This window comes from Cebidichthys violaceus, unplaced genomic scaffold (genome assembly GCF_023349555.1).
Source record: "Cebidichthys violaceus isolate CVI_PGR_0920_01 unplaced genomic scaffold, fCebVio1.0.p SCAF_16, whole genome shotgun sequence".
NCBI classification, from domain to species: domain Eukaryota; kingdom Metazoa; phylum Chordata; class Actinopteri; order Perciformes; family Stichaeidae; genus Cebidichthys; species Cebidichthys violaceus.
Window position 1 is genome coordinate 5,531,614 of NW_027176329.1, and position 22,975 is coordinate 5,554,588.

Sequence of the window (22,975 nt, forward strand, 5' to 3'; positions counted from 1 at the left end):
ATGCAGGAAGGACTTTCCACATTATTAACACTTTGGAGGTCAATTCTCCGCGGTGGTTCACACCATTTGGGGAGTTTTAGTGTGGTAAAAATAGGCTTCTCCTCTCTTCTTTCTCTCGGTGACCTCTCTCCCACACACACACACACACACACGCACACGCACGCACACAAAACCTCCCCTTCCTTTTTTCTTTGAGGCTCCTCCACCTCCCACACATCCACCTGCTTCTCCTCCTCACCGGGAATCTTGCACCACCTCTGGAGTCCAATGCAGCTTCAAAAGTCTCTGTCAGTATTTACTCAGCATTCATTATTTACACATCTTCATTCATTATGTATCATACTGTGTGTCGCCATAAATCAGCAGACGGGTCAACCATGACGTAGGCAATCATCCCCAGTAAAAACTAGAAAAGTGCAATCCGTAGAGTGCAGACCTCCGCCAGGTGCGTCTCCCTCTCTCCTCAAAAAAAAAGAAGCGTTGAATCTCACTCAATTGTCCCTCCCAGCTACCTTACAGTCAAAGATGGCAGCAAAGACAACAAAAAGGGGGATTTATTCATCTCATATCGTGCCAAACTTTAATGGATCATAACTAGTGCTGGGAGTTAACTTGCCTAGCACTAATCATAACATATCAGGTAATGAGACAAACCGGCCTGCAACAGACTACCTAAGGTTTGTTTTTGGCCTAACCGATCCCCAGAAATGCTACTGGAGCAGTTGTTGATCACTGGTGGCCAAATACCGAGCGGTTAAGAGGAGCGGGGAGTAACCAGTCCGTGACGGTATAAAAACAGTCAATGAAAAAATGTGAATCACCACAACCACGAGAGCGTACAGTCATACACAAGCACAAATATCAGGCTGATGAGTCCTGTGGTATGTGAGACTAGCTGCGGACAGACAGACACACATGCACAGACGACAAGACACATTATCTCCCCACAGGCTTCGCCTAGCAGAGACAAAAAACCACCACGGTAAACGTTGAGCTCAACTGTGTCTTGAGGAAAACATGAACTATACGTAGCATTTGTCCCATAACGGCGTCTTGTTTACCGCATGTTTATTATTAGATGTTTGTTACTTGGTATGATGTCGCTTGTGCGATATAAAAGGTTGAGTTGTTTATTCCAAATTATATTTTATACATAAGAAATGAGTATTTTTTAGTAGCCTATATTTATACAACTCCACACAAATGTGTTCAGAAAGTGAATCTTGATTTTTCCTTTTTACCTACGATATTATTTTGTTTAAGGTTGAACGATGCATTTTATTGGCTTAGTATTCTGAAAATAGAATGGTTGTATAAAAATCATATTGGATGTGACTTTTTAATATTTGTCACCTCCGGAGAGTACAAAGGATTTCAATGAACTGCGAGAAGGAAAGTAGGAAAAGAAGGAGAGGGAGAGGCCGAGGCATGCCTCTCTAATTCACAACAGCTGAAACAATACAGAACCTGCTAGTGGAAAGGGTAAGATGTTACACACACACACACACACACACACACACACACACACACACACACACACACACACACACACACACACACACACACACACACACACACACACACACACACACACACACACAATCCCAGAAGCCCAAGTCATAACAATCACTCACTTTCTCGATCAGTCACTGACACAGACAGAAAGGTGTGTGTGTGTGTGTGTGTGTGTGTGTGTGTGTGTGTGTGTGTGCGCCAGTAGGTTACAGGAAAGTTTGGCCGGACGAATCCGTTTATATGATTAGAGAAATGATGTTAGAGTGATCCCATCGGTCCCTTAGAGGCACTAAATGAAAACACGCAGACAGAAATACAGCAAGGGTCATGCACTTAGATGTGTACACACACTCACTCACACACACACACACACACACACACACACACACACACACACTAACAGACAGAAAGAGAACAGAACGACAGAAAGTAGTGCAGGAAATATCCAAAGAGCCAGTGAACAGCGCTGCCGTTCCAGATGACGTATGACTTGGATTAGCAGGGGAGTCATGGGAGGGTTACTGGGTTCTGACACACTGAACTCTCCTGACTTAGGGAAGCCAACATGGCTGCTAACGGCGGAAAACGGGTCGACCTGGCCCCCATTCGGTACGGTCTGAATGAACTGTGTAAAAAGACTTGGACTTAACTTGCTCCGACCGCGTTTATTTTTGTTTCACACGTGTCCTAGTGGTCAGTTTCATCATGTGGTTTGGAGAAAGTCTACTTATTTAGTACGACAAGTGAAGAGCAGATTTCTGTGAAGCAGAAGGCCCATAAAACCACAACAGCTGGAATATTGATGGGTTTTAATCGACATAAAATGCGTCTCAGATTAAACATTTTCATTTAGACTCTGGTGCATTAACATACCAGACGATGGACATGCAGCGTGACCCCGTCTCCAATGATTCATGATTTCCAGATCTGAGCAGAAGTATGGCTGAGGGTCTCAGACTCACCCACATTAAATTTGGGCTCAACACAATGTGGGCTACATTACATGGGTTTCTATAAAAACATTATTTGATAAGTAACAGAGTAGTGTTTCTAGACAAGCTATACCATCAACATGTCTATTTTTGTCTTCCTAACTGCTAATTATTAAGATTTAAATGCGTAGGCAGCTCTATAGGTGAAAATTAGGAGACGTTCCAGCGGCACAGCATGGAGCCAGAGAGGACCAGTGCGCTGCTTCACTTCTGCTCCCATCATTAAATAGCTGCTGACACAGTCGGTGCGGGGAAGGACAGTGAGTCACAGGCTCACAGAGGAGGGAAGACTACGGGATGGTGAGGTGGAGACTATGGTAGGATAACACGATAGAAGAGGAGGAGGTGAAAGGTGTGTGTGTGTGTGTGTGTGTGTGTGTGTGTGTGTGTGTGTGTGTGGGGGGGGTGAAGACAGCAGGAGGCGGGCGGTCGTGATTTAGGACAGGGATTTTCACAAACGTGTGTGCATGAAGACACACTCGGGCCTCCTGTTCTGCTGTCACCCAGACTAACCAGCCCTTCACAGGAATGTCCATCTGCAGCTTCGGGTTTAGAGCCTCGCAGCCCCCCTCTGCTACAACACTAGCACGCATGTGTGTGTGTGTGTGTGTGTGGGTGTGTGTGTGTTCTCATCCCACGCCGAGACTATGTCAGCTGCTTAGGGACGGAGGGAGCCAGGGGCATGCAGGGGGATGTTGATGCCACACCTTAACGTGTGTGTGTGTGTGTGTGTGTATTTGTGTGTGAGGGTGGGGTGAGGAGACAGCTGAGATTCTAGATTGCACCCCAAAAAAGACTGGAATCAGAGGCATCCTGTTATGCAGGGTGCATGCACACACACACACACACACACACACACACACACACACACACACACACACACACACACACACACACACACACACACACACACACACACACACACACACACACACACACACACCTCTCCACGGCCCGCAGAGCAACCCTAAATACAAACAGATTCCACAGTAGCACATATGTGCAGACAGGACGGCCATGTATAAACATGTACGTGGTAAATAGCAATATTCTGACAGCGAACCAGGCTGCATCGTTTTGATCCGCTTTGAACGCTTTCTTTAAATGTGAGAACTTTTTAAAACTTTTTCAAATGTAAAATGTCTGAACACCAGCAGCTGTACAATAACTTAGCTTAAAAGGGCCAGTGTGTAGCATTTAGGGAGGATCTATTGGCAGAAATTAAAGGTAGTTACCCTATTTGGAATGTGGAAGAGTGACGTCGAGCCGCCGGATACGGCTCTGGTAGAGGCAGCGACCTGTCAATCACAGTAGCCCCGCCCTAAATCATAACCTGCTTTATGGTCTATTTGACTCTAAATGGATCATAATTTACTAAATGAACATCACGCTGTATTGAAGAAGACTTGAAACTGGAGATTGAGACCATAAACTCATGTTTACAATGTTGACTGAGGGAATAAATCAAGAGAGAAGTAGAGTCATTTTCTCATAGACTTCTATACAACCAGAGGAGTCGCCCCCTGATGGCAGAACCGGAGGTTGCTGCCTGGTCGGCCACAGACGTCTCAGTCGATTGCAATCTGCTAACCTCGCCGCTTGATGCCGCCAAATCCTACACACAACGCATTCCGGTTGGTACCAAAAACTAATTGAGGTTTTATACCTAAAAGGTTTTATTTACATATACGTATAGTTTTATGAACGAATGCTTATTTCTGACAGGAATGCTTCTAAAGAAGAAGCAGACAGCAGAAGACTGCGCTCTCTCTCTCTCTCTCTCTCTCTCTCTCTCTCTCTCTCTCGTTGACCCAGTAATTCTCTGTGAGATCACCGTTGGAAAGTTTAAACAATAATCTGACTACATCACCTCCCGCTCCCATGACCCCTTATTCCATGGCTAACCTCCGCCCATAACCCCCCAACACACACACACACACACACACACACACACACACACACACACACACACACACACACACACACACACACACACACACACACACCGTCCTGAGCCCCCTCAGGCTGTCTTTCTAAGCATTGGCATGACATCATCCCTCTGGATTGGGAATGGGGTCTGGTGGGGGAGGGGAGGGGTGAGGAGAGAGGGTGGCCTGGTGTGTTTTGGAGCCAGACAGACATGTTTAGGTTTGAAAATGAGCCCGAGCTGGATCGGTTACAGAAAAAGAAAAAGGGGGGGGGTTGAAGGTAGAGGGAGGTGGAAACAAAGCAGGACGGGGGGGGGGGAGAGATATTCACAGCTTTTTTAGGACAGAGGCAAATATGTGCTACAATATGGAGTGAATATGGAGTGATGGTATAGTAAAAAAAAGGGTGAGAGAGGACACTGCCTCCCCTCTTTCCCATTATCTCTCTCTGAGCATCCTGCTCTCCATGACGACCGGCCGTCGTTCTCTCCGTTTGACTCGTATTTTTCTGTCTTATTCTCAACAATATGTCCCCTTCCCTGTGTTGTCCTCCTATAAATATCCCTCTAACCCCCCAGATAGAGTGACAGACCATTTCTCCATGCTCTATAAACCCTGCAGACAGCAGCTATTGAACATTCTACCCTCCACACAGCCTGCACCTCGGTGAGCCAGTCTTCACAGCGTTAATGGAGGAAAATGTTAATCAGTGCAAGGATAATATGATTAACACCTACATTCATCTTATTCTGTCTGGGCTCAGCAATGCCTTCTTTTATTATTCTTAACCATGCATGAAAATAAAACTAAACCGAAAGGATGTACTGAATAGTTAGAGCTTCATCATAATGCAGACTTGTGTGATCCAAACATTTCTTCATCCTTCATCTTCGTCCGCTTATCCGGGTTCGGATCGCGAAACATTTCCAATTCAAGTAAAAAAAATTTACATTTTTATCGAACTAAATATTTTAATATTATCCTCATTAGTTGGCATTTAGGCTTTCAAAAACAACATTTTCACTGCGGTCAAAAAAACAGTTTGCTCCCCCGCACTGATGAGTTATTTAATTACTAAAGAAAGTTGATCTACTGTAGTTATTTATTTTTTCAGATATTTATTGCCACCGGTTATATTCCCTTTTATCTCTCTTTATCCGTTCAGGTTCCTCTAGTTTTCTTAGGTTTATTTATTTAATCATTTAAGATGCCACAGATTCTTGTCCAAAATACAAATTACTCTAAAATCAATGCAGGGATCAGAAAGAAAACTGAAGAAGCCGCTTCGAGTTCCTTTGGTTTGATATTAAAATTGTTCCCTATGAAGTGGTTTATATCCGGGAAAAATACATGTGAATCTCTTAGAATCATGTAAACGTGTTGACTGATATATTTCTTAAAGCAGATTGTTAGTGCACCTGTAAACCCGCTTGATTCAATTAACTGTCCACCAGACAAAATACACAGAGCTGCTTCATACTCTCTTTCTGATCTGGCTCTCATTTTTCAAGTGTAACCTATTTAGCTTCTCTCTCTCTGAATCTCTTTCTCTCTCACCCTCGTCTGTCTTTCCCTCTTTCAACACCTCTTTATCTCCTCCGTCTGTTTGTTCTCTGCCACACAATTACTCGGCTTGCTCTCATTAAGGCACCGCCGAGGGGAGGGGGGGGGGGGACCCAGAAACAGATGACTGCGATGAAGAAGAAACAAGCAGACGCAGAGAGGTTAGTAGGTCAAGAAAGAGATGTAAAGGCAATGAAGAGGTTTCCCTCAATATCCAAATAATCAAATTAAGACGAGAGAAAAAAGAAGAGAGTCGAGATGAGGATGAAGAGAACCGGGAGAAAAAATGATCTCACGGAGTGGAAAGAAGCACGTCCTTTGATCCACCCACACATCTCAACAGTGGAGCCGATAACTGTCCACAGGACGAGCAGAATCCTGCTTAATTTTTCAAAGGCGTGTAAACTATTAGCTGTCCTATCAAATGACTCATCGATCGTTTGAAAGGAAATAACAGGACCTTCTGGTGTGCCGGTTGTGCGGGGGGACTGGTTTTCTAAAGTGGACAGGATGTTACATCATGGTGAGAAAAATGTGCTCTTTAATGACAGTAGTGAAGACTGAAAGAGAGGTCTGTGCCCATAAAGCAAGCAATGAAATACAATGGAGGTGCCAGCAAAGCGCATTCCTGAGGTCGGCTACGATGGACGTCTACATGGGAAAGAGGAATTCCTCTTTAATGCAGAAACAAACTACAGTCGTTCAGGTCTTCATGCTTAAATATCACAAGACGGAAACAAACCAGGAATTCATGTGAAGCATAACAACACATGCAATTATATATATGTTCAAGTGAGTCCGTAAACACGGCCTTTCTAGCATTGATGCGTTTATGTCCACTTTGCTGCTTTAAAAAGAGGACAACTCTATATCCTGTATGAAAATATGAACAGCATTTCTGGTCCTCAAACAGGTACTTTATAATAATCATCAAATAGAAACGAGCATCTCAACTGTCCTATAGAGGAAAGAAAAGCTTCATGATCCAGCAGCGTGATCAGGCATTTCATGTGTGTGACTGATCATAATCACTGACTCCTGACACACCACGAGAGTCCTCGCTCTCTCTCTCTCACACACACACACACACACACACACAGACCTAAACACACACACACACACACACACACACACCTAAACACACACACCATTACCTCATGGTCTCTAGAGGTATGAGCAAGAGAAGAGGATGGTACAGACACATCACAAATATTGAATGTAACTCTTCAGGACGCACGCGCACAGAGAACACATGTTACACTGAGAGTTTTCTGTTCATCTGAGCAAGTAACATTCAGTGGCATGATGGGAAAAGAGGAGAATGTGGACACAAGCACATACGACCTTTTCACCCCCTGAGTTCAGTTAGAGACTCATGTCACACAATGAGGCGGATATTATGGCTGCCTCAGCCAATGAGAACAGGAAAACCAATCCAAGCGGAATCATTCGGAAAGAGGGACTTCAGATTTCAATCAGATTCTCCGACCAGCCTCAACGCACAGTGATATCTTCTTCTACGGGACCTCTGCCACTTCACACACTTGTATCCATATACACCACATTTACACCCGTGTAGGTGACCAGCAAGAAGAAGTCCAGCCTACCTTAAACTCCTGCAGCTGCTGTTTGATCATCTCCACCTCTGTGCCGACCATGCCCTGAGAGTTCAGCCCGTCTTCGGCCCTTCCCAGCAGGCCTTGCAGCTCGGCTACCAGCCTGTAGAACTCCCGGACCCTCTCAGCCGCGTCCTCGATCTGGTCCAACCTGGCCTGACCGCGCTCGCTCAGCTGGAGTACAGAAATAAAGGAACTCGTAACTAGATGAAACTGATTTAACTTTTACATCACATAAAAGGAGCTGCGCTGAACGATGCCACCGCCATCGTCATCGTCTTCCTCCACCCCTCACCTTGCCCGCCTGGCGGCTCAGAGCCTCCGACTCCCTCCTGAGAGCCAGGAGGTCGGGGGAGGAGCCTTCCCGCCGCAGCATGGTGGTGCAGTCCGACGTGTGACCCTCCAGCTCCGCCTTGAGGTCGGCCAGACGGGACAGGAAGCCCTTCAGGGCATCAGCCTGGGAGGCCAGGGAGTCCGCGTCGCGTCCGACGGGGCTGAGGGAGTCCAGCTCGTCATCAAGGTCGGCGATGCGCGAGAACACGTCGCGCACGTGGGACTGAACCTCGCCGACGCCCTGCAGCCGGGACTCCAGGGACGAGCAGCACTGCTCGATCTGACGGAGGAAAGAGAGCGAGAGGGAAAAGCCAAGTTAATGTGTGCATCATCATAAAGTACATACAAAAATTCACAAAATGAAACCTCTGAAAGGCATAGAATCATTTTTATTCAAGGTGTCAGACTGAATCCGAAAGAAAAAACTGAAAAACTTTTAAAAAACAAGGTATCAAATCTGAAATCATGACTTAGCAGGTCCACTTTTGGAAACATTTTTGGAGTGAAGTCGCAATATGTCACACGTCAAGTCACGTTTGTCGAGTGGCCAAAGAAAGCAGACATTTACGATGAAAGGAGGACAGTGGTGCCATTTCTGTGATATACAAAAGGTCAACTAATCAAACACAGAGGAGCCTGTGTGAACGGAGCAAATCACCGGAAACCGAGTAACGTGTGACCGATCAGAGGATGCTGCAACACAACGGCAAGTAAAAAAAGATGGTCTAATGTGCAAGAAAGAGACAGTAGAAGCATTATCTAAGAGGAGGGTGATCTGCATCATCTCTGCAGCAACGACATCCGATCAATATTTTAAAAAAATAAATAAAAACATCTCAGTGAATAATAGTAGTCCAGTTGTTTTATAGACAGTGAAAGTGAGAGTTCCTGTGATGGCTGTAACCTTAAATGGAACATCGGGGAGCTGGATTGCAGAAAATAGATGCGACGCTGTGGGTGCTGAATTCACAAAGCTCTGGTTTACATTTCAAACTGTGATAAAGTGTTGAACGTCCACAATGACCATATACGACGACTGTAACTCAAATGGCCGAAACTCTTCTGTCAGCTACGCTTGCTCTGCGTTCTCTCAGCTCTACGACACTTGTCTGCTAAGCCCCCCTAAGAACATGTGGCCTAACAGCCTTGAGCATTTACCAGAAAGACATTTTTATTATTAAAAAAAAGGTCTCTGTTCATGACCAATACTCACCCTACCACACTATTTAGTATGCCAGAAAAAATATTTCGTGTCAAATGCAGTATGCAAAAAAACCCGGTGTCCTTCTGCATCAGGTGCATTTTGCAGTATGCAAGCCGGCATGCTTTTCTGACTATTCTGACCCACAATCCATTGCGCAGTTAGCATGACACTGGTTGCCTCGACCAAAAGCCAATGGGATATTTCTGTTTGATTATTGCAGAAAATAAGTGATACTTCAGCAAGATGATCTTTTTTTAAGACACATAAAAGCTTTAAGATTGGTGAGAGGGGTATTTTACGTTGGAGAACAAAACGTTAAAATGTCTTCAGCTTGTGTTCACCACAGACCTTATTTTAGGCATCAAACCAAAAACACATTCAAAAACACATCGACTTTGAGACGAGGGAACCGGAAGTGCAAAAAAAGCATTTTATGTTTTTTTGGACTTATTCCTGAAGCCCTTTATATAAGTGTGAGGGTCAAAGGTCAAGTCGTAGTATGTCCCGGTTGAATGCAATGCAATGGAAGGACCGCTGCAGTACTTTCCAATAGTAAATAGAAAAATGCTCCTCACCTTGTCAGTTACGCCCTCATACTCTCTCTCTGTGTCTCTGGCCTGCTCCTGAAGCCTCTGTGCCCCCTCGGTGCTGCCTCCCAGCGTCTGGGGTGCGTCCTGTACCAGCCCCTGGGCCAGGTCTCTGAGGTAGACCACCTGAGGCTTCAGGGACCTCAGACTCTCCTGCTGACTTCTCAGCCGCTCCAGACTCTTAGCACTGCATGCCTGAAGGGGAGAGAGGTAAACATGAATTGCCATCGACTTCTTTTTAAAAGAACAATAAAAGTGACATGAGGACAATGTTTCACAGTACCTGTGGTCCCAGAGCCTCCTGGACTTCAATCTGGTGCTTGGCGGCCTCCAGCCTCCTCTCTGCAGCCTGCCGGCCCTCTTCAAACTCCTTCAGGCGGCCCGTCAGCTCCTCCAGCTGGGAGGTGCGGTTGTGGAGCCTCTCGCCCAGTCCGTCCACTCTGCGGTTCAGCTGGGCCTTCTCATCTCGTACCTTCAGAAAAAAAAAATATACATATAATTCCACAAGCATAAAAATAATATAAAAATGATTTACTGAGAGTAGAAAGTCTGAAAACTGCATACCTCCTCCTCCCCGATGCAGCATTGTTCCAGCAGCTGATCTGCTGCAGTATTGAAGGCCTCGAGAAGAGGTTGTCGTCTTTCGAGGTCCAGTGCCAGACCCCGGGCCTTCTGCAAGGCTTCGTCCAGGGCCGCAGAGTCCAGCGACGGCTGGATCTCCCCGTCTTTCTGGTCGCACTCCGCTAACCACGGTATGAGCTCGGCCTTGTGCTGCTGGTAGGCTTCCGCTTTGCTCAGCGTGGTCTTCAGCCTGCTCTCTCGCTCCGAGATCCCCTGGTTCAGCCCCTCCCAGTCCTGCTTCAGGGCGGCAAGGCGGGACTGCAGGGCGGACCGCTCGTCTCCGCCCGCGGGGAGGGTGGCGAGCAGCGACGCCCCCTCGGCTTGAATCAGCTCGTAGGAACCTCGCTGGCTGGCGACCGCGCGCTGGAGGTCGTCCGTCTGCGCCAGCAGGGAGCGGACGGCCTCCGGCTGACAGGGCAGAGAGTCGCTTGGGGACTCTCTGGGATCGGCCCGCTTGTCGAGCCAGGAGCGTAACTCCTCGAACATCTGCTGGAACTGCTGCGTGGACGACAGGGCGGCCTGGAGCTGAGACAGGCCGTCGGCTAGAGGAGAGAGAAAAGCATGAGGGATTACAAACGTAAACACTGAAAAACTAGTTCAAACAAATAGGATTTAGGGAGTTTTTGTTATATTTATTTTAGCTGACTTGCTCGTTGTGTACTTGTAATCCAAACAATATTCCCATTACAGCTAAAGAGGGATTACATTTGAAACGGAATATTGTTCGACTACATCAAACCTTAATTCATCAAAGTGAACCATTATCTCTCTGGAGAACACTATCGGCATATAAATTAAGTATAATACAAATATACCAGAGCCCTCATTTTGCACACTTACTATATAAACCTCATAAAGTCCACAAACCTGCACGCTCCTCCAAGTTCTTCAGCGGCCCGCTGACACTCTCCAGTCGTTTACTCAGCTCTTCCTTCAAGTATGGTTCGGCCACGATGGTGCTCAGCTCGCTGCAGAGCCGCTCGGCCTCGGCCAGCTCGGTGCGCCGTCTCTCGAGCTCCGAGCGGATCTCTCCGGTTTCCTGCAGGCGCCGTTTCAGCGCCTCGGGTTGGGCGCTCAGCGAGGCCTGACCGTCCAGCCTCTCGGCCAGAGCAGAAACGCTGGAGGAGAGCTCTCGGAGCAAGGCCTGAGCCGGAGGAGGAAGAGGAGGGCGAGGGTTAGAAGATGACACCGTCATGGTGACGGTTTAATGCGACGCCATACAACCAATCTAGACTAGACTCACCTGGTACCGCCCGCTGGTTCCTTGGGCCTGGTCGATGTGGTTCGATCTCTGGGTCAGTCGGTTTGTGAGGTCCTCCCACTGCTGGGTGATAGAGCCCAGCTCGGACCGCACCTCCGCCAGGTCCTTGGGGTCCTGAGCAGAGTCGTCGGTCTGGGAGAGGATCCCCTCTGCGGACTGGGTCAGCTGGTCAAACTGTGGATGCCTGGTCTCGAACTCTCGCAGCATGAACTTGAAGAAAGAGGATTATTTCGGTTAATCAGGAACTTAAATATCGAGTTAGGGGTTAAATATTATATAGTGATTTGGAATTTAAATTGTAGCATGTAAGTCTTAAATATACCAAGCCTTAAAATATGTATAATATCTAATAAATGAATCTAATAAATTAACGGAAAGTGTATATATTTGTATTTACAGTGCAAGAAACGTATTAATACACAGTAGCTGTTTTCATTATTCTGTGGTTTTCTTTTCATGTATTTCTCCTCATGATGGATTTTCTGTAGCGTCTACTGTCTCTCACACACCTGTGCTTGTTGCTTCTGCGTGTTGAGCATGTTGGGGTCGATGCTCAGCGGCCCCAACACGCTCATCATCAGCTCCTTCTCCCTCAGCCACGGGCCCAGCTGGGCCGCCGCCGAGGCAAAGCTGCCCAGCCTGTCGGCACACGTCTCCAGCTCCGTCTGCCTCTGGGCCGCGGTCTGATTGGCCGTCTGCCAGCGGGAGTCTGGAGGAATATGACCAATAGAGGCTTGTTGGTGAGTGGGAGGAACACAAAATGTTGATGAATGCGTATATATGTTTTTGGAAACAGGTCGTCATGAAGTGTATTCATTGTTACACGTTACAGTCTCGTCTCCTTCCATTGCTTTTGAAGTTGTCCAACATTAAAAGGTGCAATGTGTCCAACCCGTCCCGTCTTGTAATACCACTTGTAACTGAAGAGGCGACAGTGAGTCGCTGTAGCGTCCAGTCTGTCCTCGGTCCATCGTGAGAGGACGGAGAAGTAGAGCTGCCCCGAGGGCTCGTCGGTCACATTGGAGGTCAAGGGTCCGTGTACGTTTTGATAGCTTATTTGTTGGATTAAAACCAAAGTGGCAGAAACAGAAGACGACTCGTTTTTTCATTTCATCCTCGCCGCCACCAGGAGGCTACTTCTCCGGGAGGAGGGTGGACAGCTGTTTCCCGTTTGTAAAACAAACTATCAAAGCATACACAGACTGTACTGCCTGGGTCAGTAAACACAACTTAGACCGACACCACACGTGAAGATTAGAAGATAGCAGTATTATTTTTACCAGCTGTCAGGGTTTCAACAGTTGAATTGTGTATTATTGCCCTGCTGTTAGTAAGTAGATGGCTATATTTATATATAAATGAAGACTGTAAAATTAGATTTTATGGACCCAGCAGTAGAGGTGAAATGCTGCCACGTATTTGTTTGGAGCATGTGGCCAAGTATTACACAATGCACCTTTAAAGTCCTATTATAGCACAGTGGAAAAAAACTAACAAAACAATCTTCATCCTTTGTCCCTCCTCTGACTCCTCTCTGTCTCTCCAACTCATGTTCTGAGCATCCTTCAGTGCTTGTGTGTGTGTGTGTGTGTGTGTGTGTGTGTGTGTGTGTGTGTGTGTGTGTGTGTGTGTGTGTGTGTGTGTGTGTGTGTGTGTGTGCATTCAGTCCACGTGACTCTGAAAAGGCATTATAAAATATGAAATATGAAGGCCCCCTTCTTGGATTTCATATTAAATATTTCTGTCTTGGTTACCTCATAGGAGGCCCTAGTATAAATATCAAGTATGCGAGTGAACAAATAGCTCCGACAGGAACACTTCCCACTCTCTCCCTGGATAATATTGATCTCAGCTCCTCGCCATCTCTTAGAAGAAACGATTCGAAATTCTGAGGCACAGTGCCACTTTGTTTTTAAAGGTTTTCAGCAACACGCCACAATAACAGCGACTACTCTTGTTTCCTTTGTTTCTCAGTTTTAAGCCCCCCCCTTTACTACTTCAGTGTTTGCCTTTTGGCACCTGCGTGATCTGAGACAGAGCTGTAATCAATCTAGTTTGTTGAAAAGGGCTGTCTCATCATCTTGTCATACGTCCTCATGTATTTTTTTTTTTTGTCATCTGCAGCACCTACCAATCTCTTGCAGCTGCTGTCTCCAGGTGTCTGCCTCAGGAGAATCAGGATTGTCAGCAATCAGCTTCCTCAGCGTGCTCTTCAGCTCCTCCACCTTCCCAGAGTGCTCGGCCAGCTCTGAAAGCAGGGCCTTAAGAAGAAAGCGAGGTCAGGACATAAACTGAAAACAACTTAAATACACCCCAACAAGAGAAGCACAAACAAAATGTAGCAGCGAGCTGTTTCCAGGCTTCATGAAGCTGAGCGACGTCATGTCAACTGGTTTCATTCCGTCTAAAGGAGTGAGAACAATCACACACTGGTTTCATCATTACACTGTATGCAGCCTTTCATTAATTACACTCTCAAAGTCCCGCCAGTCATATTTCTTGGAAAGCATTATGGGGATACTTTTAGACAGCTTGATTAAAAACATTCACCAAGTTTGGTGATGTTTGAAAAAATTGATTTATGGCCAAATAAGCACCAGACACATGCACATGTTTGGTGCTACACACATGGTCCAACATTGTCAGGAAACATATCCTGTAAGTTTCGTAGTGATTGGACCAAACATTTCTGATTTAGGCTGATTTGTGCTATGCCCCACCCATTTTCTGCTTTTGCCTTGACTTAGTCATTTCAAAAGGTCCAAGAGGCTTTTCTGTGGAGCACGCTGACCTGGATATTTGGACCAAATTTTAAGTCGGTCGGACTTGTGTGAGGGGCGTGGCCTTTACAAAAAACACATGTTTGGGCGTTAATTACAGCGCCATCTCTTGATGCCAATTAGACGCATATTTCCTGGGAAGGACCTGCACATCATTTCCAGTTATTGGACTGAGTTTCATGTTTCTAGCTCGTTCCAGCTCACTGGAATTTGAGCCACGGCACACAGTCAAGGTTTGAGCCCTAATTGGTTCATGAATACATGAGCATTGTGATTTGTGAATTTAGATATCAGCAGATATGCTTGTGTCAATGTGGGTACTATAAAAACTGAAAATGGGTGGAAAGGTGACCAATGCTCATGTAGGGAAAGGGTCATAAAACAGGCCCTGTAGATGGACCCGGTCCTCTACCTTGTTTTCCTGGGCCTGGGCGCGTACCGCCTCAGGCTTGGAGGGGGAGGCGGTCTGTCCCTGCTTCAGGCTGTGCTCTCTGTCCGTCAGCCAGCTCTTGAGCTCGTCGGTGCCCTGCCTGGCCTTCTGCGTCAGCTCCAGCGAGGTCTTCTGGCGATCGAGGCGCTCCTTCAGCTCCCCGCCCAGCGTCTCGTATTGACCGTTCACATCGGACACGGCTACCTGGAGCTCCGTCAGGTCTGAGGGCACAGGAAGAGAACGGAGAGAAATTGCTGGGTGAATACCGAAATGGGAGAGAGATTAGCAGCGGGGCGGATTCAGAAAATTAAAAAAAAAAACAGGTAAGTAAAGCAAGTTCAGTAAAGTCAACAGAAATATGAACCAGTAAAGTTAGGCAGCCCAGATAAAGGAAGTCCTGCAGATCCTGATGTTAAAATATGTTTTTTTTAATTCAATAAATTTGCCACTGACAGATGTTTTGCACAGACATACAGCTGACAGAGACAGGACAGTATAGAAGACTGGAAACAGTGAAACACTGCAGTAATCTCTCAAAGCGACCAGAAACCATCAACACCAATATAACTGATAACTTAGGGTTATCTTAGAGACTCATTTTTCATTTTCAGGAGGCAATAAATAAGAAGAGAGACAGAGAGAGAGCTAGAGGGAGAGCTCACCTTTACAGGTGTGAATGCCATTCACACTGCTGGGACCTGATGAGCCATTGATGTGAGGAGCACCTGGGAGAAAGACACACACCTGACTGAGACAGTGGCACCACAACATACACTCGCACAAGCAATGGTCGCACACAAAACAGGGCCAGTGACTTTCTAATGCGTTCTGAAATTCTGACACAATTTAAGTTCTGTACGAATTCCACAGCTACGACGTTGTGATAGTAGGTAAAAAATAAAATAAAAAAAAAATTACAAAGCCAGGAGACAGGGGGAATATTCAGAGAATAATAAAGTCAGAAATTTACTAGAAAAATCTGGATATTGTCTGAGATTAAAATGGTAAATTTACGAGAAATAACACTAAACAAATAACAAGAAAAAAAAGAAAATTGCGCATAAAATAATGTTCTTATGGTAAGGATGTCGTCTCAGCGAGGTGAAACAAATATGTTTTCTTTAATATTCGTTGTGTTAAATAAAATAAATAAATAAATACCAATATAATTAATATATTTTGCATTTGGCAGCTCATGTTTTGCACAGTGTTTTAAGTGAGCAACGTGGTTTCTTGACAGAGAGGGAAGGACATTAGTGCTTAATCAATCAATTTGCGTAATATTTCAAATTTAACCTATGCAATGGTTTCCTTTCTGATCCAATCGTGACAATCAAAAAAAGTACATTTTCTGTATTGTAAAATTGGACTTTTAACTAATGATAAAAGTCCTGATGAGAAAACCTGTGAAATAATGTTTATGAGGTTTACTAATTATAGACTAATGCTGCCCACGTGTTCATCCTCAGTTTTTAATTTTCTGTGTTACTCGCGGGTCAAATCATTTCATAACCCCTTGGTGACTTTTTCCACCCGCCTACATCATCTTTGACTCTCAAATCACTTCCGAAATGCTCTCATGAGGAAAATGAGTGGTTTAAACTGAGGGCGGGTTTGGCTGCGTCTCTTACCAGTTTTGGTCTGAGGAGCGGTGACGTCGATGATGAGGGTCTCCAGCTCTGAGCCCGTCTTGTTCAGCTCCTGAACCCGTGATCCCTGAGACTCCCAGTCATTCAACAAGTCCTGGAGGCAAAATGCATTTTGCTGAGTCGTGGTGCTTTGAGAGCACATTATATCGTCAGTGAATTCAAACAGCGTGTTCCCTAAATGTTTCCCTTTTCTTCACGTTAAAAAGCGGCAGACGCAAAGCTTTTGTTTCAAGACCCACCGTGAGCTGCTGGACTCTCCTCTGCAGGCCCTCTGTGTTGAGGTTGGCCTCTTTGGACGGCAGCTGGTCCTGCCCCGTCTGAAGCCACCTGGAGAGGGAGCCAGAGAGTCCGCGGAACTGGAGCAGCTGCTGCTCACAGGCCTGGATCGCAGCAAACCTGCAAGGGGACAGGGAAGGAAGAGGATGGTGTGAAGAAGAGTCAGAGAAGGAAGGACGCGGTTGAGGAGGAGGTGCATGAAGAGGGGACAAAGATGAGGAAAGGGGGAGAGGAAAAGAGGTGAGGACAGAGCAGAGACAATTCAGCTTAAGTCACATCTTTATGTTTTCAATTCAAATGAAAGCAATCGTTTGGTCTCTCTTATGGTATTTTTTACATTATATTCTCTAAAGAAAGAAAGAATGAGAATACTCAAAGCACTATCAGCAGGGATAATTAAAGGTCCACTCTGGCCAGCGTTAGCGCGGCCTTGACCTCCCTCGCTTTGTATGTGATCCGTCTCGAGCCCCGGCTGGAAAAGTGCTGACTGCCTGTAGACAAAACAGCTCGGAGGAGTCCGCCGTCTGGCTTTGAGGTGTATCATTATCACGCTGCTATTTTCTCCCCCCTCAGGAGTGGAGGCTGGGAGACATCTGAGCGGGCCGTTTATAGGACGGACAATGAGCCGCGTCCAGCCTGCTTATATTAGCACCCTCCGGCCTGCTCCTCAGCTCACACACACACACACACACACACACACACACACACACACACACACACACACACACACAGTAGACACACACACACACACACACACACACACACACACACACACACACACACTGTACAGTAACCAACAGTTGCGGAACATCAGTCAACACACTGAATAATCCCCGACATCATGTACAGTGTGTTCTGTGAGTGTAACAAGGTCACTAAGATAACAAGCTACTGACACCCAGAACATATTCAAATATGTCCATAAAACTACTCCCATTTATGATATGACTGGCTCACTAAACTGAAATGTAATCCAATAAATCTGCACCAGACTGATGATATTTATAAATTCCCAGCCCCCCCGCTCTGACGGGCCTCAAGTGAGGCTGCTCACTGATACCACGTCAGACGGGGTCGGCATAGCAACTGGTGCTCCGGGAAGGCTACAAATTTAGAAAAGAAATTTTGGAATATGCCAACAGCTTGGTCTGTCCTGCAGAGCCGGTGTGAGCAGGCCTGTCATATCCAATCAAAACTTAGTATTCTGTCTCTAAAGGTTATCTGGTTTGTTGTCAGTCGAACTGGAAGTGACCCATATCATGTTTCAACTTCAAAAACTATACAGCCAAATGATTACTATCCTAACAGCTTAGTATTTGGGGCCCCCTTGTGTCTGTTATGGTACACTGCCGAATTTATGAGAAAAGGATTAAAAAGGTCTAATAAAAACTTTTGTTCTAAAGCTAATCATTCCTATTACTGCCAGTTCTATATGTAACCTTAATTATTAATAATGATATTTCCTACTGAAGCAAAGCAACCATGTTGAAGACCAGCACATTGATTTGGTGTTAACCGGGACCAAAAAGGCCTAAAAGGTATGAAAATTATTAAGACTTACAATTAAGGCTGCATTAATTTAAAAAAGGCACTTCTCTGTTCAGTGAACATTTTTACCTTGTGCTGACATTGGCTTCCAGCTGGGTGAACTCATCAGACACTCCTTTGACGTTATCCAATAAGCTTCGAGTGTTGTTGAAAGCTTTCGATTGGCTGAGCTCGGTGCCGAGGTTGCAGAAGGACTTCAGCTGGCCGGCTTCCTGCTCCAGTTCGGACCTGACCTCCTGAGAAAAAGGACCAAAGTGTTGAATGGACCACTGATGACCAGAGAGGCTTAAAGAGGTCTTAAAACCTTGAAATCATTCAACTCAAGTGAGACCGTACTGTAGATGACCTATATAATAATATATAAAACTATTTGACACCCCTGCTGACCTCAATGGTCTGCCTGTAGTCGTCCACGCTGCGGTCCGGCTGGCCCGCCGGGCTCAGAGCCTTCAGTCGGCTCTGGGTGAAGGCCCGGAGGTCTATCCCCAGCCGCTCGAAGCCCTCCAGCCTGGGCAACAGCCCTTTGAGCTCAGCCTCCTTCTCGGCCTGGCTAGCCTGCGCTGCGGCGTAGCGCTGAGTCAGTTCATTGAGAGCGCCCTGGAGGCCGGAGGCCGTGGAGGCGTCAGAGCTCTGGACGAGTTTGGAAATGGAATCTCGCGTTGCCTCCACGCTGCCCTGCCTGGACAGCAGCTCCTGGCGAAGTTTCTGGGGAAAGATGAGGAGACTTAGAATGCAAACTCCAGTAAATATTTTGATTCCTAAATGTGACGTGTCAACAGCAACCTGCAGCGTTTCCTCTGGGTTTACTCCTACCTGGTTCTGTGTCATGGCGTCTTGCACGGCCTGTGCTGTGGGTTCAACCGGTCCGGGATGCAGAACCAGTTTCTCCAGCCAGCTCAGCAGACCCTTGAGGCCCTCCTGGACGCTGACGGACTGGGCCACAGCTGTCTGCAGCTGCTCGGCCCGTTCTGACACGGATGCAGAGAGGGAGCCAAACCTCTTCTCTAAACCATCTGGAAAGAAGGAGGGGGGCCAAATAAAACCTTACCTTTTTTTAAAATCACTCCATCCGCTTAACTCCCATTCAGGAGCAGCTGTCTGGGGATAAGACTAAGGGGGGGGGTTATATTACCTGCAGCACAGAGGATGTCAACAGCTTTCAGGGAAGGAGACTCGTCCGTGCTGACCAGATCTCTTCCTGCTCTCTTCACCTTCTCCAGCTGCACCGACCGCTCGGCCAGCTCGTCCTGCAGCAGCTGAGGACAGGTGACACACTCCGGAGTCAAAAAAAAGACAAGGTTCCCACATTTCCACTTTCCAATATAGTGTTAAACCCCTTTTTACAGACGTTCATTTCCTTAATCATTTACTTTTTTTGGGTCAGAACGCATTGGCCGGAAAAAGATTTTTCCACACTCTGAAAGTCGTGCTCCCTTTCTTCCTTTCTTCCTTCACCCTGTGTTTATGATCATGTTTGTGATCTGTGCTTCACCTGTACTTGTCGTAGTGTGTCCTGCAGGTTCTGGGGGTCCGTCTCCCCGCTGGGCTTGGCTATGCTTTGGTTCTGTTCCTGAGCGCTCAGCCAAGAGTGGACGGAGACGACCTCATCCTGGTACTGCTGGTACCGCTCCAACAGGCCGGACAAACGGCCGCCCAAATCTGTTGACTGCACGCACCGACAGAGAGTTTCAATGCGTGTGTGTAAATTCAAGACAGAAATACGATAACTAAGAAATTCTAGTATCCCTCACCTTGGTGTGCAGGCTTGTGTATCTGTGGTTGGCATCCTGCAGCTTGTCAGTTACCAGCTGCTTGGTGCTGTCCAGGGCCGGGTCTGAACCGCCGACTTGCTCCAGAGCTCCTTGGACAGAGTCCAGAACCTTCTGACCCGAGATGGAAACAAAGCGCAGGTCCGCCTTGTGGCAAATCACATCCTCAGCCAGCTGGAAATACAGATACGTTTACAGGTCAGTTGGGGACAAATTCACGCAGACGTGTGCAGTATGTCCAGTGGAAAATAATAATAATAATAATTACTAAGACCTGAGTGTTAATGGAAAGTATTAAAGATATAAAACATAGCAAATGTCATCTCAAGGGACTTTTAAAAAAAGGACAATTATCCCAAACTGCTTCAGTGGAGTTTCTCAGTGGCTCCCAGATGAGAGTGTGACAGTGAGAGTGTAAATCAGGGCATGTCAGGGGGTATGGATGGATGCAAACCGAGCATGGGAAGTCAGTTTGTTGACATATTCAGCACCGTCGTCATAGTTTGCGTTATCAGCACCATTAGCTTTGATCCGACCGGCTCAGCTGTCGCCATGTTGAGAACCATTTGGAGGCAATGGATAATCTTCCTAACCTGCACATTGCACCTTTAAAACAGCCGATATTAAATATTTTGTATAGCTGCTGAACGTTTACATGTGTCCAAGGTTTTTTTGGATACATTTTAAACCGGCAAAATGTAAGTGGTGGTCTCAGCACTGGGCAGAGTTCACACTGTTCCAGGGGCGTGTCCTACTTTCTTTGGAGAGGGACGGACAGGTTACGGTTCAATCCAGATTTTATACCGGTGCTGCTATTCATTTGTTTTTCCTGGGTGGCAACATTGACACGTCTCTATATATCATGCTGATCTTAAAATTTGGTCTGACATGACTGAACTGCTCCCTCTTGTGGACAATCTGCAGATTGTTAAATGGGAACGATAAACACACACACACTCATGTTTGTGATTGTCTGAGTTTGTTAGAATGTAAATATTAAAAAAGGTGAATGAATAACATTAAACATTAAATAGAAAAACGTCCGTTATGTTATTAACAAGTGTACCTTTCTGTGCTCGTCCAGTCTGCCCTTCAGTCCTTGTGCGTCTGTTTCTCCTTCCGCCAGGGAATGCAGTTCCTGTTCATTTTGTTCCAGCCAGGCACCTAAACTTCCATGTTCTTGGAGGAACTTTGTCAGCTCATCCTTCAGAGCCTCAGACTTCCTCAGACGGTCCTGGAAGAAAATGTCACAACAGTTAGAGTCAGGTAGCTATAAGAAAATACCAGGAAAAACCCTAGCATATTAAAGATGAAACCCAGAGACTGTCACTGGCATCCAATTTGCAATGACATAAAGGTCCAAATATCACACATCAGCTCATAAGGCAGGTCAGGAGGCCTTGCTGCTGACTTAACACACATCTGTATTCATTTTGAGTACCTGGCAGCTCTGCAGCCGGTCCTGGTGCTGGGCCTGCAGCTGGTCCAGGGCGGCCCGGAGACGTTGCTTCTCTTCAGGAGGCACAGTGGAGTCCGGCTGGTCCAGAAGGGAGCGGGTCGACTGTGCGATCTGAAGAAGCTGGGCCTGTTGAGACTGGAGCTGCTGAAGCTCCGCCTGGGAGAGAGATCGAAAGGTCAGGAACTTTGTAACGTTGTTAGGCCTTTTTAAGTCAGCAATGTGCTGCGCGTAGAGCGGAGGTTCCAAACCTGCAGCGCCTCTGTGTGTGACATCACAGCGCCCTCTGGCTGTGAGAACTGCGCATCGGTGAAATCTTGAGCCACTCCGGATCCAACTGCTCTCCTGCCTGGTTGGTTGGGGGAGGACAACTCGTTCAGCAGAGAGTCTATCTGGCCCTGGGTCTCCTGGAGGTCCTCCACAGCCTTCGCCTGGAGGGAAGGGGAGAAAAAAGGGGGAGGGTGAGTACAAAACAAGCTACAAGTAAACAATACACATCTTTTCATAGTCTATAACCACTCCTCTACTCACCCTTTGTGTGTTCTGCTGTACAGTGGTGTTGATGGCCGTGTCCAGCTCTGTCAGCGACGTGTTTGCTGAATCTTTAAGGGCGCTGTACTGCTCCTTCATTCTCGTTAGCGCACCCTGGAGGCTCTCCCGCTCCTCTGGGCTCAGATTCTCCCTTCGGTCTGCCAGGAGCTCCTCCACGGAGCGGATGGTCTCGGCGATGCCCTCCTCTTTGGTCTGGAGGTCCTTCTGTGCTTCCTGGATATCGAGGCAAAATGTATTTGGTCAAAAAAGTAAACTAAGAAGGCAAATAAATGCAGTGAGTTGAAATGCTAATATTAGATTATAAGTGAGCTGAATGTACATATAACCATGCAAAAGAGAATCATTTAGGTCTTTTGCCCTTTAGATTCTAGAAGTTTCGTACCTTTAGTCTTTTCTGCTTCTCCTGCAAGGCGTTCACGTCACATGACTCCGCTCCACCTTTCTGACTGGCCAGTAGGCTGGCAGCTCCAGCCAACCACATGGTGAGGCCTTCTAGTTTCTGAGAGCATTCGGATTTCTGCTGTTGAACCACCTGAGGGAAGTGAGTGAGTAGAGGGGGGGGAATAAACCCACAAAGAGAGAATGTGTGAGGAAAACAGATGCTGACATGAGTCCATCACAAGCACTTAAACTGGATCATGTTTCAGGAACAGACTCTTTAACTTGTTGATCTAACCAGTTTTTACAAATTCAATTCTTGTGTAGTGCACACTTTGCCAAGCTTTGAGCAGTTTGTGTCCAGAGTTCACGCTCACACACATACGCAGACATACGGACACACAAAGTATCTTCACATCAACATGTTGGTCAAGCGACAACAGACGACACAAATCAAACAAATACACGTTTATTTGCCGTTTTTCCTCTTTCCCCTCCGCATTCCGGTGAGACAAGA

The 22,975-nt window shown here is 46.5% G+C and overlaps 1 protein-coding gene across 20 annotated transcripts in view; it reads right to left on the minus strand.

The window, feature by feature from the left end:
- macf1a (microtubule actin crosslinking factor 1a) overlaps window positions 1-22,975 on the minus strand; it is a 219,256-nt gene that overhangs the window by 50,573 nt on the left and 145,708 nt on the right. For 18 of the 20 annotated variants that reach the window (XM_068710875.1, XM_068710874.1, XM_068710873.1 and 15 more), the window contains 24 exons: window positions 22,463-22,612; window positions 22,060-22,293; window positions 21,780-21,959; window positions 21,514-21,687; window positions 21,139-21,306; window positions 20,055-20,246; window positions 19,796-19,969; window positions 19,436-19,559; window positions 19,117-19,316; window positions 18,691-19,008; window positions 18,373-18,539; window positions 16,719-16,875; window positions 16,462-16,573; window positions 15,493-15,555; window positions 14,813-15,051; window positions 13,752-13,881; window positions 12,130-12,329; window positions 11,603-11,830; window positions 11,227-11,503; window positions 10,303-10,901; window positions 10,022-10,210; window positions 9,727-9,933; window positions 7,910-8,227; window positions 7,606-7,788 (listed from right to left, as the gene is read on the minus strand). In XM_068710875.1, coding sequence (XP_068566976.1) covers window positions 7,606-7,788; window positions 7,910-8,227; window positions 9,727-9,933; window positions 10,022-10,210; window positions 10,303-10,901; window positions 11,227-11,503; window positions 11,603-11,830; window positions 12,130-12,329; window positions 13,752-13,881; window positions 14,813-15,051; window positions 15,493-15,555; window positions 16,462-16,573; window positions 16,719-16,875; window positions 18,373-18,539; window positions 18,691-19,008; window positions 19,117-19,316; window positions 19,436-19,559; window positions 19,796-19,969; window positions 20,055-20,246; window positions 21,139-21,306; window positions 21,514-21,687; window positions 21,780-21,959; window positions 22,060-22,293; window positions 22,463-22,612 — 4,983 coding nt within the window. The remainder of the gene's footprint in view (window positions 1-7,605; window positions 7,789-7,909; window positions 8,228-9,726; window positions 9,934-10,021; window positions 10,211-10,302; window positions 10,902-11,226; window positions 11,504-11,602; window positions 11,831-12,129; window positions 12,330-13,751; window positions 13,882-14,812; window positions 15,052-15,492; window positions 15,556-16,461; window positions 16,574-16,718; window positions 16,876-18,372; window positions 18,540-18,690; window positions 19,009-19,116; window positions 19,317-19,435; window positions 19,560-19,795; window positions 19,970-20,054; window positions 20,247-21,138; window positions 21,307-21,513; window positions 21,688-21,779; window positions 21,960-22,059; window positions 22,294-22,462; window positions 22,613-22,975) is intronic. The other 2 variants (XM_068710876.1, XM_068710863.1) reach the window with 1 other exon arrangement.